At 44.2% G+C, this 19,741-nt stretch overlaps 2 protein-coding genes across 4 annotated transcripts; both read right to left on the reverse strand.

Annotated features, from left to right (window-relative positions):
- Positions 1 to 419: 419 nt before the first annotated feature.
- On the reverse strand, positions 420 to 4,641 carry LOC109942982 (rho-associated protein kinase 2). The gene is made up of 2 exons (XM_020545624.2): positions 3,704 to 4,641; positions 420 to 2,068 (listed from the first exon to the last, which is right to left on the reverse strand). Exons 1-2 carry the CDS (start codon positions 3,908 to 3,910, stop codon positions 803 to 805), a joined length of 1,473 nt encoding a protein of 490 aa, XP_020401213.1. The 5' UTR covers positions 3,911 to 4,641; the 3' UTR covers positions 420 to 802.
- Positions 4,642 to 5,530: 889 nt separating this feature from the next.
- On the reverse strand, positions 5,531 to 13,027 carry LOC100280573 (mitochondrial import inner membrane translocase subunit TIM14). 3 transcript variants are annotated; one of them, NM_001401324.1, is made up of 4 exons: positions 12,737 to 13,027; positions 12,498 to 12,584; positions 11,760 to 11,938; positions 5,531 to 6,009 (listed from the first exon to the last, which is right to left on the reverse strand). In NM_001401324.1, exons 2-4 carry the CDS (start codon positions 12,498 to 12,500, stop codon positions 5,853 to 5,855), a joined length of 339 nt encoding a protein of 112 aa, NP_001388253.1. In that variant the 5' UTR covers positions 12,501 to 12,584; positions 12,737 to 13,027; the 3' UTR covers positions 5,531 to 5,852. The 3 variants fall into 3 exon arrangements, with proteins under 3 accessions (NP_001388253.1, XP_035818923.1, NP_001146964.1); XM_035963030.1 differs by having other exon boundaries at positions 12,498 to 12,628; positions 12,737 to 12,864; NM_001153492.1 differs by lacking the exon at positions 12,737 to 13,027 and having other exon boundaries at positions 5,533 to 6,009; positions 12,498 to 12,626.
- Between the last annotated feature and the right edge of the window lie 6,714 nt (positions 13,028 to 19,741).

Consider the following 19,741-nt stretch of genomic DNA (forward strand, 5'->3'; position numbering starts at 1 on the left):
CCATTAATAACTAAATGTATTATTTTTATTTGATGATTTTTATAATGTTACACTAGCCAGCACAACCAAAAAATAGTTCAACCTAAGCCACACTAGAATGACATGTATACCAAACAGAGCCTACGTTAGTGCATCTTATGGGAGGGTTTACGATTTCGGAAAAGGAAAAATTTCACCCCCGCGAAAAACAGGAAATTTCTGAAATTTCAGGAATTTTAGTTCAAAATCAAATAGATCTAATATTTTTTAAAACAAAAAATGATATAATTTATATTAAAAAATACAATTTCGGAAACATATATTTTTTGGACCCACGGTAGTTTCGGAAATTTCCGTCCAAAATTATAAACCCTGGAACGAGGTTATAACCAAAACAGATCTCACTGACTGCATCCAGCCAGTCCAGAGCCAGCCGTCTCTAGGGCCTGGCCAGGCCAGAATCTGGCCATGTAACCAAACATTGCATTTCACGGTGGTGTGCAGCATGAGTTTACAATGTTGAGGAGAGAAATTGGAACACTGTTGCAATAAATTGTGAAGAACTAGATTCAAAAATGCTTTTGCAGAACAAAACAAAAGCAACTCGCATGCAGTATTTTTGGTAGAAATAAAGTCATTCGCTGCTATAACCCAAAATCGACCCCTGTATCTTCTCAGCTACTACCTGCCTTCAATTTCCGTACGCAATGAATTCTGCCTTCATTCTGCCCATTGTGTTTGAACATATAAAAAGGATTGCTCTTCTTATCCATTACCCAATAATCCAAGAGGTTTCTCTTCAGCCTTTTGTAAGTCTGAAAACTTACTTTGAGACTGATGTGGCATCCAGTGTCCTTTGCTTAGCGAGTGCACCCCCAACTTTAGCAGCTGCAATATCGGCCATCTTCGCGGATTTGGACTTGGACCTTTTCCTTTTCTGCTTGCTGTTTTGCTGTTTAGCCTCGTCACTGTTAACTCCTATCTTAATGTTGGGCTTCACACCAGCAGCACCGGTCATCCCTTCCACTGCCTTTTTGGATGCAGCATGGCCGGCAGCAATTGAGCTATCTTTGGAGATCTTCTCCAGGGCACCCTGAGTGTTGTTCTTGGTTTTGTTGGCGACTTTAGTATGTTCCTTCTCCAGCAGTCTATTATATCGAACCCTATCACTGTCCTGATCTAGGGAGTTCGCAGGCTGTCCAATGCCATCCATTTTGTTGCTTGGAAACTCCTTGTTCCTCCGAGAGGATCCAGATTTTTTCGAGCGATTTTCTGCATAAATATCATCAAAATATATATCGTCGTAAAAACCATTTAAGTTTCCTCGTATGCCATCATCTTCCATACTAGATGCGGACTTCACCGCCTTTTCTTCTAAAGATCTCTGCTTTGGGCGCTTACTTTCTGCTACGGTGGTATTGGCAAGTCTATTTTCTTCAGGTTTGGCATTTCCCATTGCTGTGGAATTGGCAGGTCCCTTTTCTTCAGACTTGATGGGAACAGCCACACTGCTCGAGTTTGTAGCCTTTGTGACTATCATGACGTCTGGTGTTGCGCTTGCATTGTTCATTTGCATGGGAGTGCTTTTGTTATTCACCTCGACTCTGTCTGGTTTCTTGAAATCTTGGAACCTGGTCTTGATCTCTTCGAGTTCGGCTTCCTTCCGTTGCAGGATTTCCATCAGAGCTGCCATCTGGTCAGGGTTTGAACCGGTGGCTTTCTCTTCCATTTGTCTGATGCGACGGTCTTTCTCGGAGAGAACTGCTTCCAATTCTTTTTGAGTGTTGGTAGCGCTTTTGTTCTTCTCTTCCATTTGTTTGATGTGTCTGTCTTTCTCTGTGAGTGTCGCCTCCAATTGTTTTTTAGACTTCTCAAGGTTTGTGGCTGCCTCTTCCATTAGATTAATGCGGTTATCTTTTTCAGCGAGAGCTACTTCCAGATCTTTTTGAGTCTTCTTAAGATCTGCAACTGTTGTTTCCAGTCCCTTGAGTTTGGTTTTCTGGTCAGTCTTCTGAGTTCTAAGTGAAGATGTTGTTGCTTTCATTTCTTCCACCTTCCTCTTCATCTCTTTGTTAAATGCCTTTTCTTTCTGGGAATAATGAGTCAAAAACATTCAGTCAGTTAGGTTTTCTTGAATTTTTCACATATAATATAAAGGTTGTGCAGCGTATGCAACAAGGTGGCTACGAAATCCAGGTTCTTTGTCTATTACAGATGTCATACTATATACAATGCCTACAAACAAAACATAATATAGCTTCACTGCAGCATGCCTTTTGGTAAACAATGAGATTTTTTTTTGGTTTTGGAACTATAGTTGCGTGTACTATGTAGTAACTCCATAAACCTTGTTAAAAGTAGTAAAACGGTGAGTTTCTTATTTTCCTGCGAACACAAGGTTGATATGTGCCCTTGTGGTTTGAGTGTGTGATTAGTGATTGTCAACAGAGTAGTCTTTGAAGTTGAGTCGGATGAACTAGCTGGGCACATGAGTGTGTGCAACATGTCTATAGGTTTGAGGTACGAAGTTTGGAGACGGTGGTCGACGAGAAAGGTGAATGTCATGTGGGTTTGTGCCAATGAACCGGGAGTGGTAAAGAACGAGTGTTAAGACTTGACAGAGGGACTGAAGAAGCTAGGCGACTTGTTATTGTGGCTGACACATGGGAACACCGACAAACGCAAGGATATGGTGGAGAAGATCATCTCACCGACACAATCAAAGACTGACATGACACGTGAAGTGAGCGGGTATATAGAGTATGCTACCTACGAAAGTTTAGTGGTCGAACGCAAAACCTACCAGCGATGGTTTCGCGGGTTTGGCCTCAAAACCTAGGACATGGTTCCGTTAGGAATCAGAAGCGACACATGGAACCCTCGTTGCATCAAGGCAAAGAAAATCCATGAAGGAAGTGTGTGGTCGTCCGATCTATGGTTTGAGAGTTAGACTATTATGCCCCTAGTTAAGTGTTTAGCTATAAAATATCTAGAGGTATGTTGGGAATGTGTAATAGTGTGTATAAATAAGAGTAAGATTGTCCCTAACCAACCATCTCTCTAGCATATATCTAGCGGTTTATAGTTTTCAGGCTTTTTGTCTTGTAGGTCTTTCACTCTAGACTGTTACTGAGATTCATAGATATTTTAGCGGATACATATTTATCAATGCAACTTGAGATCTAGGAAGTGTCGCTCTTACCATGCAGACAAATATTGTATAAATTAGAGTAAATGCTATATTCATTGGTCATCACCAAGAATATACGGCCACTTGTTGGCTCAAGAGCATCTTATTTATAAGTTTTTATGTTTTGAAGGACTAGACGAAGATTTGGCAAATAAGCTAAAATTATATTGTACAAGATTTTCTATTGGCTCTCATTTCTTGTTTCGGTCAAAAAAAATTCTTACAAATGATATGCTAACAGATCATTCACTCGGGTTATGCTCTCGTTACTTATTTCTGATATATTAAATATTTCGAGACCAAACTGACCAACAGGACGTCAGTATCGCACGGTTATACATTGAATTGTGCGACTTTTCTTCGCCGTGATGTCACATTAATTTCTCAATGTGCTACCTAGATACAGACAGCAACAACTAAATTACTAATAGCAGCTTCTGATCCGCTCTCTTTCTTGAAACAAACTAGACAATGACAAGTGCAGGCAACTGGAAGTAGAAGGGATGGGTGTGCAATCCATGGCCTTGAACATACCTGGAGAAGGATCCGCAGGGTGACAAGCTGGCGGTCACGTTCCTGGAGACGCCGAGCAAAGACGCGCTGCTCCCTCACCTTCTGCAGGACGACGACGCTCAACACGCCAGCTGCAAGGGCCACCAGCAGCAGGAAGACGTAGGGGAGCTTCCTGCCGGCATTGGCCATTGCATAGCCCTTTGATCTGTATTTGCTGCTCCCATCCATCTCTCCTATACCTGTGTGCGTGGACGTTGCACTTACTCTTGTTTACTGTGTAATGCTCCTTCCACTGCTTGATGCTTGCAGAGTCTTGGCCTTGTTTGCTGCAGAGATGTGAAAGAGTTGGGTGTGTGTGTGCGCGCGCGCGCGCGCAGAGGGGTGGGGTGGACCTACAGCTTCTTTTTGGGGAGAGTTTTGGGAATGGCAGGGCTTGCAGAGTTTCTTGTGCTTGGATTGGAGGTCACTCATTGGTAAGGAGGGGGTACAATACAGCTACAGCTGAGCCTTTTGAGACGACTCTCCATGCTACTCGTATGCCAATGCACATGATCTTGAAGCACTAGCCTATTTTTGTTTTCAAGTTCTGAGCCACGGAATCAATCTCTCAGTCAACACTTGCGGACTTACTGGAAGACGATTTTTTTACCTGCAACTGTGAATACGTTCTAATGAACCTGGAACCGTACGATCATGCATCAGACGATCCATGCCGAGTGCCTGGAGGCTGAAGCTTGCGGACCGACAGTTCCACGGCTTTCTGAAGGAAAAAATAAACCGAATTCTGAAGCCAACATGGGTTGTAAGGCGAGCAATTAATGAGATGAGATTCTTCTATGCTTCTTCTCGGATCTCCAGGCAACGATCGCCTCAGCATGAGTAATCTATTCGTGGTGCAGCAGCACCGTTAGGGCTCCACCATTCAGGATGCAGTATCCTAGACAAAAGGACGTGTGAAAAATGCTAATTTTTAGTCCAAATGGGCCGGATTGCCAAGAGAAGGCAGCCATGTGATCGTGGTGGGAAAAAAATGAAGAGGTTACTTGTGACGAGGAGACTGATGACGCCATGACTAGTAGTAGAAGCTGCGAGTGTATAGATTAGAGAGCAACAAATTGATGAAGAGAACGGTGATTATTTGAGGCCTGCGAACACGACCAAAGGATGGAGGTTGCAAAGGGCAGGTGAGCGTTGATGGGCTTCACGTCGATGCCATGTCCATCAACATTCCTTGATCCTTGCAGCCACGATGAACCAGCTTAGGCTATCGGTAGGAAGGCAGCCTTATTTATTTTTAGGAAAATGGACGTGATGTTTAAGTAGAACTGGCAAGGTGGCTTGCACCAAATATTAATTATATGCATTGTACTAATAAATTAACCTAAGCCAAGGATTACCCTATTCATAGCAGACCAACCTGCGACTCGCCACAATTAACAGTCTGGTACTCAGACAGGATTCGTTCAGTAATGGGTCTCGAAAAAGAGAACTCCATCCCCATGGGTGCAGTCGAACAAGTGCAAAACAACAAGAACTCGCATCTTTGAATAATCATCTCCTCGAGGGCCTGTTAGGTTAGGGCTGGTTTGGTGCTAAGGAATTGGAGAAAAATTAAATAGCAAGAGATTCCTCCCCCATAAATCCTCTATAATTTCTAGTCACCAAATCAGCCCTTAAGATGAATTGAAAGATATTAAAGAAAATTAAATCCCTTACTAGTCAATAAGAATTTAATCCTCCGATCCGAATATAACCGAACAGGGCCCAATTAGGTAACTCGTCAGCAGGGCCTACTCCGGTTTGTCAACTGAGCCCCACAATGATGATGGTATGAAATTACACAGGTCGTTGGTCAAAACAGATACAGAATTTATCAATAAAAGGCAGTTCATGATACTTTGTGTTGGTGAATTTCAGGATATCAATGAAAAAAAAGGAAAAACAAAGGACAGGGGACTCAATTAGCAACAATGTCCAATTGATTCGGGCACAAGCACAACTGAGCCGAGCTTTACTAAGCAACGAATTGCCTGCTCCATAAAGGTCCACTACTTTTTTTTTTGTCCACAAATTTTCATAAAACACACAAAGATTTCGGCATATCTTCTAATGCGAGTCTGGAGACACAAAATTGCTCTTTCAGTGGAAGAACACGTTGTCCGTGTACCGATCAAAAGGCAGACCCACCCCCTTTTGTTTTCCCTGTCATTACATCCTTTGCCTCGTTAATCTTTGAAGCAAGGTAATGACTTCCACCCGCATCTGGATGATTGGCCACCATCACTCTCTTGTGTGCTTCTTTGACCTTCTCTGCACTGGCAGTTTCCCTGGAGCCACCAATGTAAACAGAGGGCCGCTAAATCAAGACATAACACAAGCCAAACTCTAAGGTACAAACGAAAACTGGGTAACAAAGCAGTGACACTCCTACAAATGCAAAAATTGGTCAGACGGGCACATATGTAAACTCTATTCATTTTGAAGAGTTAATGTGACATTCAATTCAGTGTGTTCGCATCAAGAAGTAACTGATATGACATTCCAAACATTTCATATACTTGAGCAAAAAAGGAGTGGGTAAAGTGTAAAAAAACAATTGGTGCAAGGAGAAACTGAACTTTCAAGGAGACATTTTAACTGGGTTACATTTAATTAGTTTGAGAATCAAAACTCTTGAAACAACACCAATATATAGTTTCTCTGAAGCTATATAAATCCAACACTACATACTTACGGCCATTGATGAAAGGGGCAGCTCTATAGACATTACGCAACAGGAATGTCCAATTGTGGTGTTTAAACTTTATGCAAAGGACCTCTAGTGTGTGGTGTTTAAACTTTATGCAAAGGGCCTCTAGTGACAAACACCCACTTTAGTCATCTAGAAGGGGCCAAGGTTCACCATACCGTTTTCTGCCGAAAAACGCTAAAACCGACCGGTTTGACAATTTGATTCCAGAAAATTCAAAATCCGGTAAATCAAGAAAAACGCCAGACAAAGCGGCGGTAAACCGCCAAAAACCGTTTTCCGTAGTTTTTTCATATTTTGAAGGTTCGTATTTTCAAATTCAAATAAAACGGTTTTCGGAATTTTCTCGGCGGTAAGCCGGTATTTTTCGCTGATTTTCGTTGTTTTTACCGGTTTTCATTGTTTTTTAACCAAAAAAGATGACTAATTTGAAAAATTAAAATAAAAATGAGATATACCAGGAAAAGATTTATACATTTTTCCTGATTTTCATAAAAAAATTAAAAAATTGAATTTGGAACGATATTTGAAAAAAAAACTGTGGGAAATTGTTACCAGGCGCCGACGGTTTCAGGAAACTGGGCGATAACCACTGGTTTTGTTAACCTTGGAAGGGGCCACGGTGATGATACAGGGACATTGTAGAACTGTATATCCCAATTCCCAACTCAATGTATTGGTAAGGTCATAAGATATCCATATGCACGACATCATGTGATTTGATCTCTAAAATGTGGGGCAACATCTTCGTTATGTATATGCTACTAGCCTTAGTATTTAAGGATAATACAACCTTAACCCAAGATGTTCTTCTCGTCCAACGTACCACTGGTGTGCTGCCTATCTTACCTAACTCGCGAAAGGGCATCTAGCCTAGTGGTTAAAGGCTTCAGAATAGCACCTCCAAGTCATGGGTTGTAGGATCTAGGACACCAGCTAGAGGGGGGATAGTCGGTTTTGACTAAGATAAAATACACTAGAGAAATTTAATCAAATCAACAAAATATATAAAATTACTAGCCTTGAGTCAACAAAATATAATGAGCAATTTGAGCTAACACCACAAAAGATAGACAATATACAAATTACCAACTACTTGCAAGTAATGTACAAAAGTTGCGAACAAAAGTTGAGAGAGTGACACCGAAATTTATCCCGTGGTATCGGTGATTTGCCGATCACCCCTAATCCACGTTGAGGTGGAATTCAAGCTCACTTGCACCTCGACCAAAACACGGCTTGATCTTTGAGCCAAGTGGACAAGAACTCACTAAATACCTCGATTTCACTAGCGTCGCCTTTGCCGCTCCTGCGAGGTGGGCGCGAACCCCTCACAATCAATCCCGCGGCTCCTCCACAATCTTCACGGAGAGCTCGACGAAGACAACAGCCAAGCCGTCTAGGAGGCGGCAACCTCCAAGAGTAACAAGTCGATGACGCTTGCCTGGTGTACCACCTAGTGCCTCAAAAGATCACAACGAATGCGAATGCACTAGAACGTCTCAATCACTCACTAGAATGCGATCTCAATCAACGACTGTGAGTATTTGAGTGGGAGGATCACAAATGAGCTCAATGTGTGCTAGAAGTGGCCAAGAGAACCCTCACACACGAGCTCCACTTCTATTTATAGCCCACTACAAACAAATAGCCGTTATGTGCAACTAGCACAGCCTCTGCATACATGCGGACGGTCCACACCCCATGGTCGGACGGTCCGCCGTACCAGTAACGGCTATATTGACCGTTTGAAACCTGTCAGAAAAAGTCAAGGCCGGACGGTCCGCCCTCCTGGGCCGGACGGTCCGGGACATGACAACTTGGAATAACAGAGTGCTGGTCAGTCAAAGTAATTCGGGCGGACTCTTCGCCATTCATGGTCGGACGGTCCGCACATGGACCACTTACCGTCTGGCTAAAAACTCCGGACAGTCCGTAGTGTAAGGTCACAAAAACACATTGTCCCTGCCCAAACTCAATTCAGCTTATACGGGTGGTCTGGCCTCCTGGCCCAGACGGTCCGCGAACGAAGACAGAGATAGACTGCCAGCAGACCTCTCCGGCAGAGTCGCGGACGGTCCGACCTTCAGGCCCGGACGATCCGCCGACCACAGAGAAAAAAGATTTTGCGCTAGATCAAAAGAATTTGTATTTTGAAACCCGAAGCGCTGTTAGCCCTCATGCAAATGCTACCGTTTATGCTCTACGAGGCACTAAGTTTTACACCAATCAAATTCATTGACCCCTCTTAATAGTACGACTGTCTATCCTATTAATCCGGTCAATTTATTCTCTAAACACCAGCTGACCGGCAAAAGCAAAAATCTATATTTTACCTTTGCCTTCACTTGATCCACAATCAATGGTTATGAGTCCCAAAGACTTCACTGTTTCCTGTGGTCTAGTCCTGCATTCTTATTTCTTCAAGAATTGTTAGTCCACAATCAGTTGTCATTAATTAACAAAACATCACTTAGGGGCCTAGATGATTCACACGGGTTCGATTCCCCTCGAGGATGAATTTTCTTGCTTGGTTAAAAAAATTCCCTCGCTATGTACCATCCGCTCTCAGATTATGATGTCCTATGCGCCACCATCAAGTTGGGTCGTCAGTTGACGCTGACCCGTTAATGATTGGGTGGGAGGGGCAGGATTCGAGGATTTTCTTAGTCAGTACCATTGTTTCGGTCTCTTCTTAATATAATACCGGGAGGGCGATCATTCTCTCTCCAGCCGAGTTTTTTATCTTATCTAACTCTGCGAGTTTGTTCCGCCTGTCACTTTGACCTCTACTCATGCTCATATCCTCATACATTATACCTAATGCTTCGGTTGTAATCAAGCCCTCTACTACATTACATATCCTGAAAGGTAGAATCTTGACTCTCAACCCATAAGTGTACAAAGCTAGGTGTTGCAATCATTATTACAAAGATTTCCCATTAGGATTACTCCTTACTGAAAAAATCAAGTTTGATATGCCTTTTTTTGCAATTTATACAGTTGGAAATTAATGATGCGCTCATATAAAACAATAAAATAGTTTTATGATAAGGATGTGTTGTTAAGGTCGCTAGATCGATGAGGGATTGGAGAGGGGTATCGATGGGCAGGAACGTCGGCCGGGGCCTCTGCCCACGGCCGAGCAAGAGGAGGGTTTCTCCCTTCGAATTCTTGTCTGCTTTATTTTACATCCATTGATTACATAAATAGGCCGGCTGGTCATCCATGTCTAGCTAGAGATCCTTATCTCCTTAAAACTCTCCTAAAAACTCTCAACAAACTACTAACTGATAACCTTCCTAGATAATCTCAACTAATCTCCTAAATAATCTCAACTAATCTTCTAATCTTATCTCTAACTATCCTTATCTAATCCCCTTGGAGGACCCATGTCTGCTGCTACCGCAGCCCCTCCGTGGGCCTCCTTAGGCCCTGACACTATACCCCTCCTGGATAAGAGCTCGTCCTCGAGCTGCAGCATGACGGGTGCTAAAAAACCGAGTCTACTTGACCCAAAATCAGACACCTAGAAGATAAGCCTTTTACATCTCGGCTTATCTTATTATTCCGAATCTGAATTTTTTTACCCCATAAGATAAGGTGGACACCCTCCGCGTATTGGACTTGCACGTGTACAGCCACCTGGATCCCATGGACGCCAACTAGACGAAAGGGGAGCACATGGACGGGCAGCTGGAATAGGTCGCAACAATAACCAGCGGATGCGTCCTCGTGGCGGCCGGTAGCGGAATGTGGTGGCGCTAAATAGTGCGCCCTTGCCTATGACGAGGGGAGTGCCTTCCCTGCCGCCGCTGCCGTAGAGTTGAAGTTCGTCGCCCGTGGGACACGTACCATGCTCGCACATGGAGATAGCGGCCCGGTGCCGCTATTGATGGCCGTTCGACAGGGCGAGGTCGCGCCCCCGTGTGCCGAGGTCAACTTTCACCAAGGCTGCCTCGAGCATCTGCTGACGCATCTCCCGCACTCTCCGTCGTGCAAAGAAACCACGAGCAACAGCTTGTATGCCCACAGCCGCCGACGTCTGGAGCCGTGCGGACAATGCCAACTGATGCTGCTCATATTGCGTTGCTGCCTTGATTTGCAGCAGCCCTTGCTCAACCTTCTGGAGCGTCGCTTGCATCTTTGCGAGATCAACCCTTATGTTGGTCCACAAGTCCCCCATCGATGGAGCTGGTGATTGCTGAGCCGTGGCTGCCCCTAGTGGCGTCGCCAATGGGGACGGAGACGCCATCAACGAAGATGATGTGACAAAATTTAGCGTTGTCCCTAGAGATGGGCACGCCGGCATCCAGGATGTGGTGACAAAATTGGCAGGCGATGTTGTCCATGGAGATGGGGATGCTAGTTGCCAGGATGGCGTGACGAAGGTGGCATGCGTCGCAGCCCATGGAGATGGGGACGTCGGTTGCCAGGATGGCGTGGCGAAGGTGACATGCGGCGCAGTCCATGGAAATGGGGACGCCGGTTGCCAGAATAACACCGCGAAATTGGCAGCAGAAGCCATGGGATCAAATCGAAACCCAAGCTAGCAGATACCAGATGTTATGATCGCTAGATCGGTGAGGGATTGAAGAGGGGTATCCATGGGTAGGAACGTCGGTCGGGGGCCTCTGCCCACGGCCGAGCAAGAGGAGGGTTTCTCCCTTCTAATTCTTGTCTGCTTTATTTCTCATCCATTGATTACATAAATAGGCAGGCTGGTCGCCCCTGTCTAGTTAGAGATCCTTATCTCCTTAAAACTCTCCTAAAAACTCTCAACAAACTACTAACTGATAACCTTCCTAGATAATCTCAACTAATCTCCTAAATAATCTTAACTAATCTTCTAATCTTACGTCTAACTATCCTTATCTAATCCCCCTTGGAGGACCATGTCTGTTGCTGCCGCAGCCCCTCCGAGGGCCTCCTTAGGCCCTGACATGTGCACTGTGGTTTACTGTGTACCATGGACTGTTTCATTTTGGACTTTAATTATGCCATATCAGCTAAACTTGCACCATATGAAATACACTACAAATGCATTTTCGAATGTTTTGGGACTTAATTAGATGGGGGAAATGAAATGGCAGATTGCAAGGAGACAGATTGGATATGGGAACTTATCCTTGTGTCTACATGTTTCTTCCACTCGAGTTGTATAAAATTGTCTATTTGTCACTTTCAATGATGCCATTTCTAAAGCCCAAATTATTAGCTACAGACAGATTAGAATAAACTTAAATGGTGCTAGAGAACAGGATATTGAAAGGAAAGAGAAACACAAAAAAATGATTGACAGTGGTACAGATATTATGTAATGTGCACCTGACACCAAGGATTAAAGCAGCTTCCCTTCGTGTCATCGTAGGTTGGAAACCACCTTCATAGAATTTGCGCATCCTTGGAACTACGGGCCGGGCCTTATAAGCATTCCAAGCTTGGATGCTATATCTACCGGCAAGGGCAGCTGCTGCAACTGCAAGTCCTGCTATAAGTGGTGTAGCCTGCAGAAATCGCATGAGTAAATAGCACTACCAACAACTTTGTTGTCTTGTGTATCTAAATTTTTAGCTATTGCTTTTTTAGGTGAGGAGGGTTCATGCACATGCATCATAATGAAATGAAAACAGAACCACTGGAGCAGATCGCCAAATAATCATACTATTACAAATGAATAAGTAAGCATCTATAGATAGGAATATAGGATGCAATGAAATGGCAACAGGAAACAGCCTGTAGATTACACAGAAACCGAACAAGGGGTCAGATCAATATTATAGCGTTCTTAGTAATGTTCAAGATGGCAGAGATAGAGGATGTGTTCTGTTCACTTTGGACTTATTCTAACCTTGCTCTAGTTGACAAAGGACAGAAACATAAGTAGAGACGAAAATTCGGGAGTGGCTTTAGCATCCTAATAATAATATATCAAAAGGCTACTAAAGCAGGCAGGAACACAATACTTCCAAGCAACGATGCGGTAGTAAGGTGGTAACTATCAGACACGACACTTGCGCCCCAAAACGCTATCTAACAGAGAAAGGAGAAGCTCAAGAGGCTAACCATGGGCACGGGAGAAGCAGCGAGTATCTGGAAGTGGTTCACTGAGTCCTTGCGTCCACACGGAGAGGAATGGAATCGCCACTGGATCTGCAAGGTGGGTAAACCTGGGTGGTGAGCCGATGAGGAGGCATCTGTAGTGGAAGGAGAGGAGGCGGTCACGGAGCGCGACGAGAAGGAGAGGGCGGCAGCAGCGGGACTTGAGGAACCACGAGGAGAAGCGAGAAAGGGGGAAAACTCACAGGCTCACAGCAGCTCACCGGCTGCAGGTGGGGGATGCCGGAGGGGGGACGGGCTCGGGTGCTCACGGCACTCACACGCCGGTCGCCGTTACGCAGCGGGTTGCAGACGAGAGAATTGCTACCGATTCGGCGATTCCACATCACAAAACCGGCCCAATAGGCCCAACAGCTGCAGTGGCCATGCCCGGTCTCGCTCTCGCTTTTGAAGACTAGAGCTAAAATACCAATTGTTTGTACTAGAAAAAAGCGATGGAGAGAGTATATAAACTGTACTCTCAGTCTCTCACGAATCAAATTGAAGTGCTCATTGCATCAGCCTGGTCTAGCTGATTTATTTAACTAATTCATTCATCTTCCGCCGCATCGAGCTGGCCGACCCTTCCTCTTCCCCAGTCTTGATCTTGCCTCAATTAGAGCAACTCCAAAAAATTAGTAAAGATAGCTAAATCTACTGATTAAGCTAATGTCTAAAATAGATTTTATAAAAAAAATATAGGCTAATTCAACAGACTCTGTAAACTAAAAGACTGATTAGCAAGTGAAATATGCTATCTAAAAATAGAGAGTGAAGGTGAAGGAATGAAGAACTACTAAATTTGAAGAGTCATTTATAGAGTTTGTTAAAGTCGTTTATTTTTAATAATAACTAAATTTATCTTTACAAAACGATTTGACTAGTCTCTTCAAGTTACTCTCCAATAATCTAGGTAAATAAGGTGTACTAGGTAAAAAAAAGTTCGATTAAAACTCTTCCCAACGGCCTCGCTTTCATTCTCTCTTGTATATCGCTCTCCATTGTCTCACCTTCGCTAGGCATATTTGTCGAGCCCCTGCGACTGGCCATCTCTCGCCCATCCACTCTCGCGCCCTCCTGCCGGTGCGACCTACAGTCGAGTGAAAAAGGCATTGTGCCGCCAACCAACGAAATATGGCCCACCATGGCTATCTCAGGTAAGCGTGAAGACGGAGAGGGGAGAGAATAGCCTGAGAGCACCTAGAGGGTGTGAATAGTTGATCCTGTAAAAATCAAGTCTAAACAACACAAACTTGATTTATAATAAATGTTAGTGAGATCAAAACCAAAGTGATGTGAATAGAGAGGAGAGAACTCTTCACTTGATTATTCGTTTAGAATATGTATTGAACTTAGGAACAATAATGCGAGTGAATATATGAGAATTCTATGGAATAAAACAATCACAAAGAACGATGCACAAGTGACATGGTGATTTTATCTCGTGGTTCGGCAATGCCTACTCCACGTTGTGGTGACATCCTTCGGTCAAGGATTGCACTCAATCCCTCTCAAGTGATCCAATGATCAAACTTGAGTACCACGGTTTTCTTCCTTTTATCAAGTGTTCCCTTTATGAGGAATCTCCACAAGTTGGAGCCTCTCACCCTTACAAGTTGATCACAAGTAAACCACAAGAGTAAGAGAGAGAATAGAAATACACACACGAACTAGAATCGCAGCAACAAAACGCACACAAGTCAAGAACTGAGCACACAATACAACGCAGTGGAGTAGCAGCTCAAAGAAGTGCTCAAATCTCAAATGCAATGAACCAAATGCGTGATTGCAGAGTCTGGGCGTCTTAGGATGTTCAATAGAGGCTTGGTGTTCTGCTTCAGGCGCCTAGGGGTCCCTTTTATAGCCCCAAGGGAGCTAGGAGCCGTTGAGCTCCATTTGGAGGTCATTGTTGCCTTCTGTCCGCTGGCTCACCGGACTGTCCGGTGCACACCGGACAGTGAACAGTACGCACACTAGACATGGCAGAGAATCACCTGATTGGTTGGTTTCCTCTTCTATGGGGCACCAGACCATCCGGTGTGGGGCACCGTGATGCGGACATCAACACCAACACGAGCACATCTACACCAGCAGCACCTTCTCCAGCCCAGGCGCCACCCCTTCCACCTGGGCCAGTGACTCGGGCCCGTGCAAGAGAATTGAACTACATCATGTTGTTAAAGAACGAAGGCCCGGAAGAATAGACGACCAGCCCAATTGCGGCCCATAATGGACGACCTAGGGTTGGCCGCCCCTAGGGGCTGCGCCCCCTCTCTATTTATTCAGGAGCTGCGCCTCCTTTATTTCCTGAGTTTTGTTTTACGTTAGCCTTAGCTACTCTCGAACACGCGCAAATCTGCGCTGTCTTCGTGTATTCAGAACTCCACCCTCGAGTAATAGATTAGATTGCTCGCATCTTGTTCTTGTTCGTTCTTCGATTGCGCACAGGAAACGATCTTCGTGATCAGGCCGATCTCGCATCAGCAAGGTCGGTAACCACAGGGAGTTGGTTCAGCGATTGCATTGGCGCCTCGGGCTTGCTCGTCGTAGTCGGATCGCAAGGGTCATCTTCCGACAAATCGGAATTATCTCTACTCGCCGAAAGATCGGGCACCTCAGCTTCATCAATTGGTATCAGATTTCCAGGTTGATCGGTGAGTTTATCGAGCGTTTTTTTTTCCTACAGTCCACAAAACCACATAAAAATTCAGGTTAGATCTTATCCCAGCACCCTTTTGAGCCTCGCACTTTCTTTCAATAATCTGCATTGTTGAATTTGTGTGCTTTCGCGTCATTTGTTGCTGGTTGCATTGTGTTCTTCCACTATTCAAACCCTAGCGCCGCCACCATCTACCCTTTGATCACGCCACAAACCGAGTCAACATCGTTTCCTTGTTTTTCTCCTTCGGTTACGTAAAAAAAACAGAAAAAAACAAACCGAGTCAACGGCCGTTTCCTTGTTTTTCTCCTTCGGTTACGAAAAAAAAACAGAAAAAGAAAAAAACAAACCGAGTCAACATCGTTTCCTTGTTTTTCTCCTTCGGTTACGTCAAAAAAAAACAGAAACAAAAAACAACGAAGGAGAAAGGATACGGTTGTTTCATCCCGGTCGTTTGAAAACATAACTTGAGGTACCTTCCGTAAACCGGGCATAACTTTTCGCTCGGGTGTCCAAAAAATCTGAAATTTTTACAGGAGCTAGTTGACACCATTCTGAGGCCGACCAAACTCACCTACGGTCTGTTTGGGGTTCGACAAAATTGTCAAAAAAATTCAGGAAAATAAAGAAAAAAATCCGTCAAAGTTCTCGCACGCTTTTCAGAGAACTTCCTGATTTTCTGTAGACCACATCTGATATCTGTTTTAGGTGAAACTTCGTGTAGCTCCTATCTTGTTGCTTCTTGTGCTGAGAAAAATATCAAAAAAATCATACAAAAAAGAAAAACAAAATCACCTGTGATTTCTACTAGTGCCTTTTTGGCATCACTAGTACAATATTTACAGTACTGCCATTCTGCTAGTTCCATCCATCCTTTGCACCTGTGGCCAGCAATATAGTTTCGTGTTTTGCACTATATTTCAACTTTGCATTATTGTTTGATCGTGCTAATCCTTGACTTGAGTGCAGCCTACCCACAACTCCACATATTTCTACGACGAGCAAGTTTCTGTTTCTCCACGCAATCGCTCATCCAATCTTTCACCGGTTCCACCTGTTGGTTGCAGTTCACCACTGTGGCTTGGTAAGAACGGATAAGAACTTGATAACAGCACTAGTGTGAGCGCCTTGTGAGCAGTACACCCCTGTTTTTATCGTTGGTTTTTCTCCTTTTGGTGTTTGCGCTAACTATGGCAGGAGCACACGACATGGTGGATGCCCAGTTGCAGGAAGTAAGGGGACAAGTTGATGGACTTGCTGCTGACATTAGGACGATGCATGAACGGCTTGATTCAACGATCACTTCGACGACCGAGCGTTTCAACCAACTTGACCTTGCTCAAACGGCGACTCGCACCACACTCGACACCATCCTGGCACGCCTTGATGCACTGACCACAAAGATGGAGCAGGAATACGGCGGTGACACTGAGCAGGACGATGGAGATCGCCGTGGTCGTGCCCGTCGTGTGGTTCGTCATCCCCCTAATGACTTATTTTCTAAGATTAAATTTAAAATTCCATCTTTTAATGGTAAATATGATCCTGCTGCATATCTTGATTGGGAATTAGAGGTAGAACAGAAATTTTCATGCCATGATATTCCTGCTAATAGCCAAGTGAAGGCTGCCATTAGTGAATTTACTGATTTTGCTTTAATTTGGTGGCGTGAGTATAAACAAAAACTTCCCATTAACAGTGTCATTACTTGACCCAATTAAAAACTGCCATGCGCCACAGATTTGTTCCTTCCTATTATGCTCGTGATTTGCTTAACAAAATGCAGCGTTTTCAACAATGTTCACAGTCTGTTGAGGATTATTACCAGGAGTTACAAAAGGGTATGCTTCGTTGTGGTTTAGTTGAGTCGGATGACGCTGCTATGGCGCGTTTTCGTGGTGGTTTGAACAGGGAAATTCAGGATATACTTGATTATAAGGATTATTTTGATATAACCACATTGTTTGAATATGCTTGCAAAGCTGAACGTGAAGTGCAGGGACGACGATCAAAGACATATACTAACTCTCTTGCAGGCCGGGGTCCAACACACAGCTCAACTCCTTCCAGCCCTGCACCTTCTACGCCTAGCACTACATCGCGCACAGGGACGACCAAGCCAGTGGCGCCCCCTGCCAAAGGCGCCGCTTCTTCCACAGGACGTACACGGGATATTCAGTGCCATCGTTGTAGAGGGTTTGGGCATATGATTCGGGACTGCCCAAACAAGCGTACCTTGCTTATACGTGACAATGGTGAGTACTCTTCAGCCAGTGATTCTGAGGAAACTAGTCATGCTATGATTGCCACTAACCATGCAGAAAATGAGGAAGTCCACGTTGATCCTATCGACGCCGATAGGTATGAGAGTCTTGTTGTGCAGCGTGTTCTCAGCACACAGGTTGCCCAGGCCGAAAAAAATCAGCGACACACTCTATTCCATACCAAGGGCGTCGTGCACGAACGGTCGATTCGCATCATCATCGATAGTGGCAGCTGCAACAATTTGGCAAGTACAGCGTTGGTAGAGAAATTATCCTTGCCCACTCGCACACATCCACATCCGTATCACATTCAATGGCTTAATGATGGTGGTAAAATAAAGGTAACACGTTCGGTACGTGTCCCCTTTTCGCTGGGTTCTTATTCTGATTATGCTGATTGCGATGTTATTCCTATGGAAGCATGCTCTTTGTTATTAGGTCGACCTTGGCAATATGATACTGATAGTTTACATCATGGTCGTTCAAATCATTATTCTTTCATGTTTAAAGGCCAGAAAATAATTATACATCCAATGACCCCTGACCAAATTTTGAAAGATGATCTTACTAGGGCTGCTAAAACTGCACAACAAGTCAAATCGACATCAGCCGCACCTATTAAATCTGAAATCAAGTTGCACTCTCCTGTTTTACTTGCTACACGTGCTGATTTTGATGATCTCCATGAAGCTCATATGCCCTGTTATGCACTTGTATGCTCGCGAATGCTTGTTCCGCTTGATGATGCACCGTCTTTGGATATACCCCCTGCTGTTGTTAACCTTTTGCAGGAGTATGCTGATGTTTATCCTACGGACTTACCACCGGGTCTTCCTCCCCTCCGTGGCATTGAGCATCAGATTGATCTCATCCCCGGCACTTCTCTTCCGAACCGCGCCCCGTACCGTACAAATCCAGATGAGACGAAGGAGATCCAGCGGCAGGTGCAGACACTGCTTGATAAGGGTTACATTCGTGAGTCTCTTAGCCCTTGCTCGGTTCCTGTTTTACTCGTCCCAAAGAAAGATGGGTCATGGCGTATGTGCGTAGATTGTCGTGCTATTAATAACATCACAGTTCGTTATCGATATCCTATTCCACGCCTTGATGATATGCTAGATGAGCTTAGTGGTGCCGTTATTTTCTCTAAGGTTGATTTGCGTAGCGGTTACCATCAGATTAGAATGAAACTCGGTGATGAATGGAAAACGGCTTTTAAAACGAAATTTGGTTTATATGAATGGTTGGTTATGCCATTTGGATTGACTAATGCTCCCAGCACCTTTATGCGTTTAATGAACGAAGTTCTACGGGCCTTCATAGGTTTGTTTGTTGTTGTTTATTTCGATGATATCCTTATTTACAGCAAGTCTATAGAGGAGCATTTATAACATTTGCGTGCTGTTTTTGACGCTTTGCGTGCTGCTCGCTTGTTTGGTAACATGGAAAAGTGCACATTTTGCACGCAACGTGTCTCGTTTCTTGGTTATGTGGTTACTCCGCAGGGCATTGAGGTGGATAGCAGCAAAATTGCTGCCATTCGGGAGTGGCCTACACCGACGACGGTCACACAAATTCGGAGCTTTCTTGGACTTGCCGGTTTCTACCGCAGATTTGTTCGTGATTTTAGCTCCATTGCAGCGCCTCTACATGAGCTTACAAAGAAAGATGTGCCGTTTGCTTGGAGTGATTCGCAGGAGGTAGCGTTCAGCACTTTGAAAGATAAGTTAACCCAAGCTCCGCTATTGCAATTGCCTGATTTTAATAAAGTGTTTGAGCTTGAATGCGATGCTAGCGGTATTGGGCTAGGTGCTGTTTTGTTACAAGAAGGAAAACCAGTTGCTTATTTTAGTGAAAAATTAAGCGGTGCTAGTCTGAAATATTCTACTTATGATAAGGAGCTTTACGCTTTAGTGCGCACTTTGCATACATGTCAGCATTATCTTTGGCATCGTGAGTTTATAATCCATTCTGATCATGAGGCTTTAAAACATATTCGTACCCAAACAAATCTGAACCGTCGTCATGCTAAATGGGTAGAATTCATTGAGTCCTTTCCTTACATTATTAAACACAAGAACGGGAAGGACAATGTTATTGCTGATGCTTTGTCTCGTCGCTATACCATGCTGTCACAGTTAGATTTTAAAATCTTTGGTTTGGACACTGTGAAGGATCAATATGTTGACGATGCTGATTTTAAAGATGCTTTCGGCCATTGTATTAATGGGAAACCATGGGGCAAATTTCACATACAGGATGGGTTCCTGTTTCGCGCTAACAAGCTG

Source organism: Zea mays, chromosome 10 (assembly GCF_902167145.1).
Source record: "Zea mays cultivar B73 chromosome 10, Zm-B73-REFERENCE-NAM-5.0, whole genome shotgun sequence".
NCBI classification, from domain to species: domain Eukaryota; kingdom Viridiplantae; phylum Streptophyta; class Magnoliopsida; order Poales; family Poaceae; genus Zea; species Zea mays.

Coding starts and splice junctions, on each gene's coding strand:
- LOC109942982 (XM_020545624.2), bottom strand. CDS start 3,910: ATGGATGGGAGCAGCAAATACAGATCAAAGGGCTATGCAATGGCCAAT. Junction 2,069..3,703: donor CCCTGCGGATCCTTCTCCAG/GTATGTTCAAGG, acceptor CATTATTCCCAG/AAAGAAAAGGCATTTAACAA.
- LOC100280573 (NM_001401324.1), bottom strand. Junction 6,010..11,759: donor GCTTTAATCCTTGGTGTCAG/GTGCACATTACA, acceptor TGGTGGCTCCAG/GGAAACTGCCAGTGCAGAGA.